Source organism: Hippoglossus stenolepis, chromosome 2 (genome assembly GCF_022539355.2).
Source record: "Hippoglossus stenolepis isolate QCI-W04-F060 chromosome 2, HSTE1.2, whole genome shotgun sequence".
In the NCBI taxonomy this organism is placed as follows: domain Eukaryota; kingdom Metazoa; phylum Chordata; class Actinopteri; order Pleuronectiformes; family Pleuronectidae; genus Hippoglossus; species Hippoglossus stenolepis.
Window position 1 is genome coordinate 14132443 of NC_061484.1, and position 16270 is coordinate 14148712.

The 16270-nt window shown below is 41.0% G+C and overlaps 1 protein-coding gene across 1 annotated transcript; it reads right to left on the reverse strand.

Annotated features, from left to right (window-relative positions):
* Positions 1 to 451: 451 nt before the first annotated feature.
* On the reverse strand, positions 452 to 3456 carry mchr1a (melanin-concentrating hormone receptor 1a). The gene is made up of 2 exons (XM_035184172.2): positions 3185 to 3456; positions 452 to 2444 (listed from the first exon to the last, which is right to left on the reverse strand). The coding sequence occupies exons 1-2, from the start codon at positions 3240 to 3242 to the stop codon at positions 1423 to 1425; spliced, it is 1080 nt and encodes a 359-aa protein (XP_035040063.1). The 5' UTR covers positions 3243 to 3456; the 3' UTR covers positions 452 to 1422.
* Between the last annotated feature and the right edge of the window lie 12814 nt (positions 3457 to 16270).

Consider the following 16270-nt stretch of genomic DNA (forward strand, 5'->3'; position numbering starts at 1 on the left):
ACGTTTCTCAAGCACGGCACGGTTTCGACACCCAGGTGGGCACCGTGTGGGATTGCTAAGACAAACAAACAATATGTTGGCTGTATTTTTTATTTCAACAAGTGTTATCGAGTCATTGCAGTGCGCCCTCTGCCTTTTTTTAAATACAGTGCAAGAGAGAAGGCGAATCTTCTGACAACAATCACTTATGGCAACAAGACTATTCAGAGAAAACTGGGCACAGGCCAGAAATGTTTGAGAAACCTTAAGTATTGTGTAATGAAGATATCTTATAATTACATAAATAAGCTTTTCCAAATATAATTATACCATCATATATACATACAAAAATATGATATAACTTCAAAATTGACAGAACAGGCTCATGCATGAATGAGATTTCACATTGAAAGCAGTAATTGAAAGGAACTACTGCCTCGTTATTGAGCCAGGTGATGCTTTTTGACCCACCAATCACAACTCGCTTGTCCCTTGACCCGTGGCCGAGCTTCTGTTTCCAGGTGCTGCATGAGGAGCTGATATCAATGTTTGTGTGAACAGCAATTGTTTTAAAACATTTCATTCGCTTCACATGGTCACATAGGCATTACTTTATGGTTTGTAGGTGTAGCTACTATTTTAAAACATTTTCGCTCTGTTTTATTAAAAGAAAGGATCACTGCTTTTCGTGGATGAAGAAAACAAACACAATTTGATATTTAAGCCTGACCCGTAGTGTTCAGAATAAACAAAAGGCCAATGAAAGTCAAAGGAAAGATATGAATTCCTGTGAAAATGTGTGGATTCCCTGTGAGGGGTTTGAAATGAAGAAATGGCAACACAGAATGTCTCCCCTGTGACAGAGATATGCGCTTGTCCGAGCTCCATAAACCTGCTTAATGAATGCACAGAGACCAGGGCAGACACTAGGAACATATGGAGTTCATAGAGCACAATGCATGCTGTAAGCTGTGAGGTTCACTGAAGAAACTGCTCAGCCTCCTTCCCCTCGAACTTGCTGAGTGGTATTGATAAAGAAATGCTGCAGCCAGGGTTGTACATGTACAAGCTGTACAGGCAAACTCCATTCAGTCAAAATGGATGGTTTGTAGAGATTTGAAATGATGGATTATATGAGTATGAGCTCCATGTTATTGAGAATGTTTGGTATTTCCAGGTTTTAATTGCTAAGATAAAAATGGGAACAAGCCCAGTAAGAGGCTCAAACACACTGTTTAAATTCATGAATAATTGGAAACAGAAATATTTATCTGGTTTGTGCAGAGAAATATCCGACATGCCGTTTAAACAAAATGCTTGATCAGAGTTGATGTGCTCACATTATTGTTTGTGACAGGTGCTAATGTCCAATATCCAAACTTATTGATGCAGCAGATAAATGGTGATGAAGTCATTCTTTGATCCTTTGCCTCTGATTCTTATTCATTGTGGCGCCACATTGGATGGCATCATCTCCTGAGGGGCCGGCTTCTGCTGACCCCCCTCAGGTACCAATCGCATGCTCACGCTGCCACCATCCGTGGTGCTCGGGTTCACGCGGAACTTTCTGTTGACCGGACGTACGGCTCTGAGGAACTGCCTCTTGAAGGTCTCACTAAGGATGATGTAGAGAAATGGGTTGATGCAGCTGTTAGCGTAGCCCATGCTAATGGCTATGTTGTACGCATAGGAGAACGCGAGGGTTGGCTTCTGCACCCCGAGGTGGACCAGCTGGAGGATGTAGTAAGGAGCCCAGCAGATGAAGAACGCAAGGCAGATGGCCACTGCCATCCGGGTCACCTTCCTGGTGCGCACCCTCAGACTCCGTGGAGGCAGCGGGGCCACACTGCTGGACATGTGTTGGAGCATCTTGAAGAACACCAGGCAGATTATAAACAAGGGCATGGCGAAGGCCAAAAAGAACTGGTAAAGTGTAAACCAGTATGTGTCGGTGATTGGGTTAGGCAGGAGGAGCGCACAGGCCACCAGTCCGTCTGGAAGATGCATCAGGCCCGCATACATCCACACAGGGATAATGGTGAGGAAGGACAGACCCCACACGATAACGATGACCAGCGCTGCCACACAGGGTGTGCGGACATAGTTGAAGCGGATGGGATGGACCGTAGCCAAGTAACGGTCGAGGGTCATAGCAGTGAGGATGTAAGTACTGACAATCTGGCTGTTGGAGTCGAGCGCAGTAATGACTGTACACATTGTGGCTCCGAAGTGCCAGCTGCCATTGCCCAGCAACTGGTGGATGAGGAATGGCATCCCAAGGAGAAAGAGGAGATCAACAATTGACACGTTTAAGATAAAGATGTCCGGAACAGTCTGCTTGGCGCGGCACTTGGTCTTCTTTATGATGGTGTACATAACGATGCAGTTCCCAAAGATACCAAGAAAACAGATGATGCCGAAGATGACGGGGAGGATGGCACTGCAATGAAGGGCCCCATCTTCAGCTGGAGACGAGAAGAGGAGGGGGCAGTTGAAAACAATCATGCAGAATCACACATGTATGATTGTACAGCTTCAAACAGTCATCACATTATAATTCATGAACAAGAGCAGCAGCGAAATAACAATATACTGGTCAGCAATTGTTTCAAATTGCAGGTCTGTTATCACTGAAACAAGCACTTGTCAGCAAGACACACTAATTGAATTTCAGTTGATGTGTGTGTGTGTGTGTGTGTGTGTGTGTGTGTGTGTGTGTGTGTGCGTGTGTGTGTGCGTGTGCGTGTGTCTCCTCCAAAGCAATTCCGTTTAATGACAGATGATGTTGGGGGAAAATACAATTATTCATAAGAACAGGCCTAAAATAGTTCAGATATAAAGGGGAATTTCAAACACAGAAGTCACATCATGTATAAATAATATCACTAAACCCACTCAGTGACTTTGTAATTTTCTAAGACTTGTGAATGTGCATTTCAGCAGTGGCATAGTTCCAATTGATGTGATGAGGGCAAGTCATGGTTCATATGTCTCATCCAACATGTCAGGCTGCTGTAGTAATTCACTGCAGCCTGAAATTGTGCAGCTATAACAGTTTGCATGATTACAAAATAAGAGACTGCAAGATGATTTTAGGTCATGGAAGAGAAAGTGCATCCACCTGATTCATTTGATATTCTTTTACGTGCTGAATGCAGTTATGATGCTCATGACAAATAAGTAAATAACTGTTTGCTCAACTTACCTGGTGTTGTTGAATTAGTGTGTGGGACCGAAAAATTGGAATCGTTATGGAAATCCATGGGTACAAATAAAAACAGGTGTATCCAAGTTAAGAGGTGCCTGCTTTTCAAGTGAAACACATCTGGAGCTGCAGCAACAGGAATCCACCTTCTTACTCTTTAATTCCAGATGTTCTTGTTGTTGAGTCAGTGAGAAATAATCATTGTGAGCAGATGAAAATGTTCTGCTCCCTCGGTGATGATGTAGCTGCTCCTGTAGTGAGAGCATCTTCTCTGAGAGTCTCTCTCTCTCTCTCTCTCTCTCTCTCTCTCTCTCTCTCTCTCTCTCTCTGCGGAGCTGCGACTGTGCTGCTGAAAAAAAAAAACACATCCTATAATTTTAGCCAGGAGTGGAATTTTATTCAAAATCTGTCTCGGAGATCTTATTTGAATGCGTTACAGTCTGTTTCTGGGTAAGTTTCTATAAAGAAACGACCCAGCAATGAATAGAAGTATAGCAGAAGAAAAAGGAAGATGTATTTGTGCCATATAAGAGCTACGTTTGCTTGCGTATGGGAGCAACAGGTTGTTACCACTTGGCAACAGACGAATCCATCCACCTCTTTGCTGTTGACATGTAGGCTGAAACCTTTTCTTTACATCCCCCACACCAGCTCGTCTCCAGCAACAAACCTCTAGGTGGTCTCACTGCCCCTCATTTGAAGTCCTCACACATTTCTATCATTAAATCTGGAGTCAGTCATGGCCACATTCTCCAGATTAATTTGTTCAATATGATAATTAATTCACTGACACATCTAAGGAAACGAAGATAAAGGAGGGAAAAAAGTACGTGTGTGTGTGTGTGTGTGTACTCGTACAGATATCTTTATGAGGACCATTTATAGCCTTGACCGCATGGAGTGAGGACACTTTGGGAAAGTGAGGATATCTCGGTGGTGGAGCCACCGTCTCTCCCGCAGGACACCCAGATTCATGTCCCCGTCCTCCCTCCACTTAGCCTCCCCACAGACTGCAGGACTCCGACCCCAACAGAGTGGTTGGGTCAGAGCGAAACCGCAGAGAAGCATCACCTCTCCAGTTGTTGATTAAAAATACCTTTTTATGCATTTCAATTTTTGTGATTTTATAAATATTCATCAGAAGATCAACCCCACCCTCCACAATTATGCTAAGAAACGGGTTATGTGGGGAAAGAGGAAAAAGGCGGGACAAGCAACTCTGATCTGGTGCCCGGGGCTGTTGGGCCCCCAGGGTGGGAGCCGGCCCTGAAAGCTGCCGGAGGTACCGCTCACAGGATCCGACAGGAACACATACAAAGCTAAGTGCCATGCATGTTGAGGATGGTGCATCAATCCCCACCAACATGTAAATCAGGGAGGCCCCAGTGGAAGTGGAAAGATGCTCAATATCAAAGTGCTTTTAAAATCCAATTAAACACATAGACGGGGATATATGCAGTTTGATGGCATGCAAAAGGTCAAATATATAAATATAAGAATAACAAGGTAGATTAAAAATTTTTTTTTAAATTCAAGCGAGCCGTATAATACAGCAGACCAACGGAGGGGGCGTTTTATTTCAGAGTGGGAGCTGTTTGAAAGACTTTCTGTTGTATGGACTTTATTTTCCTCGTGTTTGGATTTTTGGGTTTGTCTTTGCACTTTGAGTTTTGTGTCTCTCTTGTTTGACATCCTGTCTCTGACCTGTTTCTTGTGATTGCCTGCACCTCTCATGTGTTTCACTTGTGTTCAATGAGCCCTGCCCCCCCGTGTAGTTTCTGTTTCCCTTTCGTCTGGTCGTTGGTTCCAAGTCAGTCCTGTTCGTTTCTGCAGTGTCCCTCCTTCCAAGTCTTTCCTGCTTTACTGCCTGTGAGTTTTGAGTTTGCCGTGCCAGCTAATCACCGACAAGGTCTGTAAATCTCTTGGATTAAATTATGTTTTCTGTTCGACCGACAATGTCTCGTGCGCATGTGTCTGCATTTGGGTCCTCGACTGCTTCTACATGTAACAATGGCAAATGAACCAAACTAAAAAGTTCAAGCTAAATCATTTTTTTCTGAAAGATGGTTTCTGTCATTTTAGGTAGTTCTTATCACAAGTGCGATCCATAAATGTGATCCTGTACATGGAACTTATGTAATAAAGTTACCATGAACATCTCTGACATCTTCATGCTGATCAAGTCTTCCTGGTGTTCTTGACTTTGCAGAGATATCACTTTTATCGACAGCTTGTGCAATTTAATTTTGTGAGTGGAGGATTTTAAATTGGTGCAACCCTCCCGCGCAGTAATTGTAATGCTGCAGGAGACATGAATACTCAAACATTAATCTTATTATGTTTGCACTGCCATCTCCACAGTCTAATGTATTCTCTCATCAAAGCAGAGTCATGAACAACCAAACAATTATAACTCCCATCATAGAAAAATTCTAAACATTAACTCTAATGTGGGAATATCACATTTTTTATTCGTTGATATTTCAAGCCTCATTTAGGTCACTAAATCAGCTTGATTTACTCCTGCTTTGTTTGTCATCAGCAAACAAGCCTAACTCTCTCTCCACTGATCATATCTCTAACTGAAGCTTAAGGACAGTTACCAGGCTACCTCTCTGCTGTGTGCCCTTTTCTGCCACGGACCTAGAGAACATTGCTCAGCTTAATATTTAGCTCAAATGAAAAAGCTGACAAACAAAAGAAGATGCAGGGAAACGGTGTTTGTAATGTAATGAAAACTTCCACATGCAAAATTAACCATGAGATTAAGTCCAATTCAGGAGAAGCTGTGAGACACATGCTGACCAATGTAATGTAAACACACACAGGCACACACACACACAGGCACACACTTGTGTCTCCATGTCTACAGCGGACATTTTATTGACTTACATTGATTTCCTAGAGACTTACTCTGATCTTAACCATCGTTACTACTTGCATAACCTTAACTTTAACCTAAACATGACTTTAAAACATCTTCATCTTAAAATATAAAGATTTTACATGATGGGGACATAAGGAAGACGAGTCCCCATAATGTGACTATGTAAACAGATTTAGGTCCCCACCGCAACAGTAATACTTGAAACACACAAATTATTTATTGAGGTCTTTCCCTCTTAAGCCATTGGCTAAGTAATGAGGACTTGTGTTGTAATTGGCTGAAGGTGACATGAATCACATGACAGTTTTTCTTCCTCCGCCCCTCACATTTACCTGATTTGGCTCCTGGCTGTGTGATAAGTTTTCCATCTGCAGGAGCCTGAGTGAGGGAGATTTAACTGACACCAGGGGATTTAACAGTATTGTTCAAACAAGAACGGCTGATCTTTACTTCAAAATCAACATCCTTCCTCTGTTTTCTTATTTATTCAAGATGCTTGCAGGTTTTTCTCCATGGAGCCCCCAGCCAAAGTTAACTTTAATGAGAGAGGAAAGGATGAGCTGAGTTTCAAACGTGGAGCGGTGATAAAAATCCTCTGCCGTGTTTAAAATGTGCAATCTCTCTCTGCAATGTAATGGTATATATATGTATATAAATTAATATCCCGATGTGCTTTTGCCTTTTCTGCTTTTCTTAAACTTGTTATGTAGAGATAAAATTTCCTTTTCAAATAGTTATGACAACTGATTTACATGAAGAACAATGTTAGATATATGTTAATATTGAAAATGTAAAGATAAAATAGGCTTTGTATTATATCATGTGATATTTCTGTCAGATCAGTATATTTGTAATCTGAGATTGCATGAATTTACCCCAGGCAGAGTTTCAAAAGAAAAATGCGAGTAGGCCTTTGCAGGAAGTTCAGGTAAACTGCTGACTACAATTTGTGATGAGCGATCACTTGTCTGCAGAACTTTTTTATTGACATGATTGTGGGAGACAAAAGTCTCCAGTATCCGTCTCCTGCTGCTTGAATCTGATTCTCTGTAAAAAAAAAAAAAAAACATAAATCTGAGAGTGAATCAGCCCCGTGGCTTGGTCTCTGGAACTGTGCGGGTCTGTAATATGAGGCAGTGAAGTGAACACACGTCACTTATGACAGAAGGAGTCCGTTTGTTGGAGTGCTCCATCAGGGCCGAATCACAACATGATTCACATGTGACTGAGCCTGTTTTTAAAGCTCACAGTAAAGAGCATCACATCATTTAAAGTCAGAGATGATCGTTTTTCCACTGGTTTGATACTTTAACTTTTCACTGATGGATGAGCAAGACAACTGGAGCAGGTGAAGAATGCAGGGAGGAGGAAACGCATCATAAAAAAAGAAATGTGTTGACAACCACGAGTCTCAGAGTGGTGCCTTAGGGGAAATGAATAAAATGCCAGTAAGGGCTGCAGCTGTAAAAACTACCAGAGGCCTAACCCTAACCCTTTTATGTATATTTATTTGATCTTTGTACGTCCTCTTTGGTTTATAAATTAATTAGCTGTTATCAGAGGTGTCTGCTTTAAACTGAACTGAACAAAGTGATTGCCACTACACACACACACACACACACACACACACACACACACACACACACACACACACACACACACACACACACACACACACACACACAGAGGTGACACCCACAGCAGGAAAACCAATATCAGTCTGTGTAATTGTCTGTAAATTACAGCGGCTGCATTCATTTCAGCAGACACAATTCTTCATGTCTACATTATTGAATCCTATTTGAGAGAAGTGTCTCTATGTGTGTGTCTGCATTTCCACATCTCTTTATCATTACAGTGTGTGAAGATGTTAGAGAAGTTAGAGAAATCCGAGAAATCCAACATTTCATCCATGTAACAGGGTGTCGGAAGGCGCCTGTTGCTATATTGCAAACTATTCCTTCTCTTTTCATTGTTTTGATTCAAAGATCCCTAGCAGAAGAAGTTACATATTGTGCATTTAAGTATTACTGTGCTCCAAATTTGTCATTTATGATACAGTCTATAATAAGGAGAATAAAAAGTATATCTATTATCCCAGCTCCTCCCTCTGTTGTTGTCCACCCCCGACACTCAGACCAGCCTCTCGTACACCTGAGCCACCACACAGTGAGATATTACTCTACCCCCCAATGTTTTCATTTATTATACAATCTCTGATAACAATAAAATGTGAGAAAAAAACCCTACATATTACTAATTATGTTTTTTTTTAAATTGTATTTAATCCTCAGCTGAGTCTTCTGCTGTTGCTCCAGCTCCGACACAAGAGCAGGATATTAAAAGTTTAGCATGACAGCTAGGCTGATGTCAGCAGTTAAGATGACATCTAGATTAATGTCTGTGGGCAGGAGGGCAGGCGGGCGGATGGATAATGAAGAGAACACTGCTCCAAACTGCAACATCTTATTGAAGGTGAGCATTTGCTCAATCAAGTCGGTCATAACGACATACTGCAGTCTGGGAAAGACCACAGTGTGGCTGCCGAGCGTTCAGGTGAGCCTCCCTGAGATGGTTTCTGGCAGCTGTGCAAACCAATGTTTTTTTTTAGTTGTCTTGGTGGCTGATCTCAGATGATCTGTCAGGTGAAGACGCAGGATGCTCCGGTCCCGGGCTGGGGTTATACAAACACAATTTGAAAGAAATAATCCTTTTGTGTGCACAGAAGAAACCTTAGATCTTTGACTTTAACTCGAGAAAAATAAAAGTGTTATTTTTGTTGTGTACTTTTACTCTTTGATTATGTAAATGTCACTGTTTAAGAGTGTCAGAGAACATTATTAAAATGTCTGAAAGTGGAAATATACAAAGCTTTAGGAAAACTTTGATCATCTAGCCAAGTGGGCCAGTGGGGAAGAAATGCTCCATTGGCCACTGCAGGGTGCTCCATTCAAAATCATCTGGGAGGGAAGGAGAGAGGAGTGTTTGAGTAACTCTGGGAGTGAGTCACAGTCTGAGGAGCTCATAAATGCTAGTCCTTGAACTAGAACCTTTGCTTTCTGTAGACGTTTGCGACTGCAGGATGTGATGCCTTTCTCGTGTGATTCACCAGTTGAAATTTTTATATTCATGTCTTCGACGATGTGGAACTTTGCACAAATATCTCTGTTTGAGTGCCACAGCTGGAAGAACATATTTTTCTTTTCATATAAAGCAGTAAAAAAGTTTGAATTTGACAGTCAAGCTGGTAGACTCTTTCACAGCAGTGGAAGTTACGGTTCAAGGCCCTTGAGCACATCAGTTTACTATCCATGTTAATTGAGATTTATTTTTGTGGGGAATTAATTAGACTTTTCTCAGTTTTCTCAGAATTCACCAGATTGAAATCGTGGTATTTACACACAGTGTACAGGATACATATTGTATGCTGCTCCTTAATTTATATCTGGAACTATATAGTATGGTGCACCTTACATGCATGTAATGTGAATGATGTATAGGATTACTCATGTGGTGTGTCTCTTAAAGAGACATTAAACATGAATGGAGTTACACAGATGAAACAACACATGTGAACCTAAAGTGGCCCGTGTGGTAAATGGTGAAAATGGCCGATAAAGTACAAAATAAATTGGTTGAGATGCGTTATTGCCGTGGCTAGCACCATCGTCCTCTTCGCTCTAGCATGCTCAAGTGTAAGACGTCCGCCCTCGAAGCAAAAAAACCCAGAAAATTGTCACAATTAATTTTATAATTTTCTATCATAGTGTTTGTGTAGCTGTAATATAATAAAGTGCACTCATCCTTCCACACCAGGAAGTGCTCCATCTATTGAGAAACAATATTACCATATCAAAGTGGGTTGCCCTATACCCGAGCTATTGTTTATGGTAAACATATGAGCAACTGAATATTAGCCCCTCAGCAGCTGATGAATAATGTGTAACTAAGAGGTGCAAACGAAACAGTGTGTCCTGCTGAATGCCAAGAAACCGTCATTGTCGGACAGACACAACAAATAAACACAAGGTTGGGATTTTTCTTGCATATTTTTAACCCTTGCCGAGGTACATGTCAGAGGTTACGACTGGCTTAAGTTAATATAAACCTGCTCAGGGTTAGGGTTACAGTTTCACATTATTTTTATCGGGATAAAATTGCCTTGCATTTCATACTAGTAAACATACACTTCTTGGGATGTTCAATTCTATATTTTTTTATAACCCTAATGCTATTATTATAATGCTTTATCGGTTTTATCAGAAATATTACATTCTCTTTGTTTTCCAGGGGCTTGCCAAAGGCTGTGCAGCTCTACTTTTATTTCTGAAACAACTCAAGTGTGAAAACTATCGTTTGTTTCATTCCCACCTGCGATAGAAAATATTTGGCATCTTGTTTTGGGCTGCTGAGTCTCAGGTAATCAGGTTTTATGCAGCGTTTGGAAGCTTCATATTAAATCATTCATGTTATCAGATTTGGAGATGGCCACTCAAAGCTCAAAATATCTGCCTCACTTTGCCTTGTTGGTTTGAAGACAAACAAACCAGACAAAAGTAATTTTCAAGCTCCAGCAGAGGACCAGGAGGGAAATTACTGACTGTGGTTCTTCAAACCAGACAGTACACTTCTATCAGTTTTCTATGACCTTTTCTGAGGATTTTCTGTCGTCTCATCATTTTCTTTTATCATCTTATTTTCTTTTCTCTGTCTTTTCTGCAAACTTGAAAGGCTTGACTCTTTCATTTTAGAGGTCATTACGTGGGTGAGTAATGTACTTCATTGTGTTTTAGAATATGTGTTGTTTTTTGAATTGACGTGTATACAGTTTTTAATGGTTAATTACTTTTTTAGTAGGTGTGCAAATTGATTTAATCTAATTAAATGTGACGGGTATCTCGTACACTCGCTTCTAAAAGGTTCATATAAAGGTTAAGAGTTAGTGACATCCTGCTTGGTTCTTGGATGGATTTTTTTTTCAGGAATCTTTTTTTTTGCCTCGAGTTACTCAAGTTGTTCCTTTAATTCTAATCCTTCTGTTGCTTATACTTAATCTATTCTGCTAAAGACCAGCTCTTTCAGCTTTTTAAAATGTCATTGTTTTTCACATTTCTATCCTCCTCAGGAACAGTAATGACGTCCTGCATTCAAAGGTCGTTTGAGGTGGCGAAGGATGGTATTTGCTCTGGATAGTAAAGTCCAAGTCACTAAACGAACGGGTGGAGCAGCACCGCAGCGAGACAGAGATAAGCCCAGAAAGAGAGGCTGTCAAAACAAAGCCACAAGATGGACAGGGCCTTTTCTTTTTAAAACAATGCAATAGCTTTGTCCAGATTCCTTCGGAGGCTGCATGTGAAGACTGACTAGACTGAACCATTTTGAAGGCTCCTTCAAATGTCGCCATTAACTGCATCCTTCCATTCCTGAACAATATCCAATGGGTGGATCCTTCTAGGGGCAACCTAACCCAGGATTCATGCCAGTAACGAAGCAAAGAAGCTTGCTATGCAGGTGTCTGAGCTACACAGCCTCTTCAAAGTGGCAGAGATTGGAGATTTAAAAAACATGCATTCATTAGTCACTTATTAAATTTGAAGAGATAATGTAACTGATTAGCATTTTATAAGTTTTAACCCTGAAAGATGATTTATTCAGTGGCACAGAATCGCTTTTGTGACATTGTGAAAACTCATGTGGATAACTTTGCTCAGATATTGCTTCTTATCTCTGCAGATTATAAATATCTCTGTACTATCTTTGATAACGACCAAAACTGAATCCACAGGCAAGAAAGCACACAAGCCACAAACCTCATTCAGGAAAAATTTACAAACTGCGACTTCATCGAGAGAGTGTAATGTGTTTCTCCTTCATCTGCTGATTTCCCTCCAAAATGGAAAGTGTCTCCTAACAATAGTAACCATCTACACAAAAATCTCTTTAGTGCCCCCTTCGTTGCCTGGTCTCATTTTATGATCAGCAGATTCAGGGCTAAGACTCATAACAGTATAAGGGACACAAGCCACGCTCTCCCCCCACCCAGCTCCAGCCATTTGAACAAATTAACAAATGATTATAGGACAACTCTGTGCTCCATCTAAAGCTTGGCACAGGAAAAACACACTTAGAGCCCGGTCTCATATGCCAATGTTTCAGTCGTGAACCTCTGCCTCCTGTTCCCTTCTAACCTGTGTAAGTGAATGAAACATTTGCTTCTTGTGAGAGAGCAAATGGTAGCGTGGCTTCCATTGGTACAGATTGACCCGTGATGGTTGCTTCAAATATGTGTGACCTTTCCCTTACTCTTAGAAGCCTATCTGCAATATGAACTATTTTATTTCTTTATTTGATATTTCTATCAAATGTAGAATTTTTGAAGAAGTGGCACTTTTAGCTCAACAAAACAGTGCCGTTCTTGTCTTCAGGTGTTTTATTGTGTTGTTGTGAAGTGGATGTTTGTCATTGCGTCTGTTTTGGGGTTTTGATTGACTTAAGCTAAATTGCTCTTTGCAATAATACAATTGTTTTGTATTGTATTAACAGTCAAATAGCTGCTATAGCAAAGAAACAAAAAAGAAGGATAATGGAGATGTTGGCCTCAAGCACGGAGAGATCATTCTTGTTGTGGATAACTCTAATGCCGACTGATAGAAAGAAACATGCAGCGCATTTTGACCCAGCACTGCTGCATCACTGCTGAGCTGAGCCGAGCGAGCCGCCAGTCCTCCTCTCTGCACAGATCAAACAAGACAAGATGGTCAGGTTTGGTTCCTTTGTGTTGATTTGTCTCAATGCTGATTCAATTTGGTGGCGGTGACAACCTTTTTCCTGGTGTGCTATTATTTTGTTTATTCATTTGTTGAATAGACTTGAATAACCCTGCCATTGAAAAACATCTGCTCAATACAGATCAATGAGGACTTGTCAGCAGAGGAGACCAAAGAATAATGTGCGCACATTAACCCTGCCTTAGGAGGCTGGATGGAAGCGTTTCTGTGAATTATTATTATTACTATTATTATGTAAAGCAGTGTTTATGCTCCAGCAATAATGACAGGACTCTTGTTGCTTGTTGACTATGTTATTAGATTCCATCTACGTTCAGCTCATTTATTTTGACCATGATGAACAGTGAAACAGCAGTGTGGTTTGATAAACCTCTCAAAATCAGGTGATGTGATAATTGTTCTGGTGGCATTAATTCATAGTTGTTTCATTACAATCTCAAGGGAACAAACAAAAGACAACTGGCTTCCCCTGAACATCCCTGGTTTACGAATGGATTTAAAGACGTCACATGCAGCCTTCAGGGAGAAATAGACTGGATTTCATTTATAGTAGTGTCGCTGCTGCAGAAACCCAATGCATAGAGGATTTGGTTGTGTTGTGTGTGTGTGGACTGTGGAGAGTGGTCTTCACGTCCTTTGGAAATATAGAGCTGAATGCAAAAATGTGAACACGGTGAGTCTGGAGAAAGACTCGCACATTTAAAAGTCATGCGTTTTCCCAGTCACAGCGTTGAGTCCTCCAATTATCCAACCAACTTCAAACGCAACAGGTAACAAGCCAACAATTCTCAAATGCCAAAGTCATGGAGGTTGTCAGTAACAAGCAGTCAAAAGACAAACAAGCGCAGGATCACTTTTTAATGGACGTGAAAAATAAAAAATAAGAAAATAAGAAAATTCAGCAGATATGTGGCCCCATTAAAGCAGGTCAACCAAACAGAACTCTGCTCTAAAACACTGCTAACAATACAAGACAGTAACTGAAAAGACTGACCTATCAAATTAGACATAGGGGAGAAGCGATAGGGGGGAAACAAAATAGACAAGAAATAGAGCTGATGCAGCACTTGGTCTCGTCCATTTTACTGGGCGTCTGTGTTTAACCAGGCTCCACCCTCAGCCACAGGCCAAACCATCGGCCTGTACTACGAAGCAAGTTCAAAACACCCAGGACATCTTTCCGTTATCCAGCTGAAGGTAACCTAACAAACACAGTCAGGCTAAGCTGTCACACTGCGTTGGTTGTCATTGTCAAGTCAACCCAGGTTTTCCTTCTGAAGATATGAACGTGTGCAGGTATAAGGGGCGGAGTTTACTGCATATAAGCTTTTTAAGAAGTGAACGAGCTTCGTAGAAATGAAAAGTCTGAATTAAACCTGAAGTTACCGGGATAAAAGCAAATCCTGGTTCGTAGTTCAGGCATTAGGAAGGAGCAGACACGCTAACTCAAAGACAAAGAAGTCTAAACTAATAAATTCAAAATACATTGTCATGTCTAAAATGTAGAGATAAACCAGAGTTTGAGCAAAAATGACTGGTTGTGTTTGTTGACTAATGTGACTGTGGAAGAAAATCAAACGTGTGGTATTGATGTGAGAATTGGTGAAACCGTACATGATGAATTTTACCATCTATTTTAATTGTGTGGCTGTGGATGTGCCCCCTCACCCCCAAAGGATAAGTGGTATAGAGGATGCAGGGAGGGATGGAAATCAGAACTGCTTGATGAAATCATTTATTAACTTGAGAGTGGGTCACACACTCTCACCGGTCAGTCTTCTGCACTAATATCTTTCATCATTTTAAAACTATGCACAGCATTATATCTTATTGCATAACGGAGTCTTGCCTTCACATATTGCCCGAGCTGGACGCAGGGTAATGTGGATGTTTTATCATTCAACGATGATGTGTTTTCACAGCCTCCTCTTTTACTATATGTACAAAAACAAGAACACGAGCGGATTTGCTTTTGTGACGGGAATGAAGGCCAATGCACCGCACTTCAACCCACATGTCCCTTTACAGTTTACAACTCTGCTGTGTCTTGCTTTATCTTCAGCCTCTGCTGGATGTGCAGCTTATGCTCTGAAGGCGAACCCTGTGTGACAAGCGGCTTACAACCGGGTTCCCTGTGAAGACGCCAAAGACACAACAACAACAAAGCATGAGTAATCACCAGAAGCGCTAACACCTCTGCCAATCTGTGAAGTCATAAAAAATATGGACACAACTCTCCCCTTTCTGTTCCCGAGATATGGTGAAGAATGTTGGCCAGAAGAGTAAATGTCTGGGCCAAGTTTGGAACACACAGACAACCGAAAAGATAATCAGGGCTTTACAGATATGAAAGCAGAAGCTGAGGAAGAAAATTCTTTCTTTAAATCTCAGATTAGATTATTGTTGAACTGCGGTAAATTTTCCCTGTTTCTGATTTTAACTCAATGCCACTGAAAATGTGTTTAGCTGTGTCTGATCTGGGCCTGCTTGCAGGTGGGGACACAGTGTGAGTCACCATTTGCCATGACTGGGTCTCAAGCTGAGTTGAGTAAAGGGTAAAGCTTCTTTGTTTGCTTCTTTGAAAGCCTTTCTATGAGCCTGATTCCCCCTTATTACTCTGCTTCAGTTGATAGGTTGACACTGAATAAACCCCATTACTGTGTCACTCCGTGTTGCACAAACCCAACAGTTCAGAAGAGAATAGTTATTAGGACCATTGTGAGACGCTGTGAAGCACAAACAAGAGAACACTCATTTCTTTCACTGCTAAAGGTGACAGCACATGAATAAACAAATACGTCCTCTCTGAGTTGTTAGTGCCACCATGTGGCAGCACAGTGACATGAGCTGCAGAAATGAGTCAATGACAGGAAATGGCAGGAAAGTGTGGAGGAGCAGGTGTCGCCAAAAACAGTTGGAGGAAGAGGAGGAGCAGAAGCATGGAAGCTTTGCCCGGAGGCTTCCTACAAGAATCAGTAATCACTGCTCTCCCAAAATACAAGAACAGACAGAAACGCTACCATACAGAGCGCTACATTAACGTTATGCAACTGTGTTTGCACTACACCAAATGTAAATGTTGCTCTCTCTAACCCCCCCTCTCTCGCTCTGTATGTTTGACTTATTTCTACAAAAAATATCTGTTAAAAATGGAGTCAAGCTAGGAATGGAAATCTAACAGTTCTACCGGAAAATGTCATTGTCTCAGTGTTGTCAATCCTTTTTTATTGTAGATCTTATATCTATTCTATACATATATATTGTTCGAAAATTATATTAAGCACATGGAGTCAAAATTAACATCAAACTTGTGTGTAGGTGTAACTAGTGATTGTTACGAATGTATTACATTGCTATATAAACAATATCTATTGATATTATTTTATTAACCACAATCACATTTCTATGTAA

Coding starts and splice junctions, on each gene's coding strand:
- mchr1a (XM_035184172.2), bottom strand. CDS start 3,242: ATGGATTTCCATAACGATTCCAATTTTTCGGTCCCACACACTAATTCA. Junction 2,445..3,184: donor CACTAATTCAACAACACCAG/GTAAGTTGAGCA, acceptor TCTCGTCTCCAG/CTGAAGATGGGGCCCTTCAT.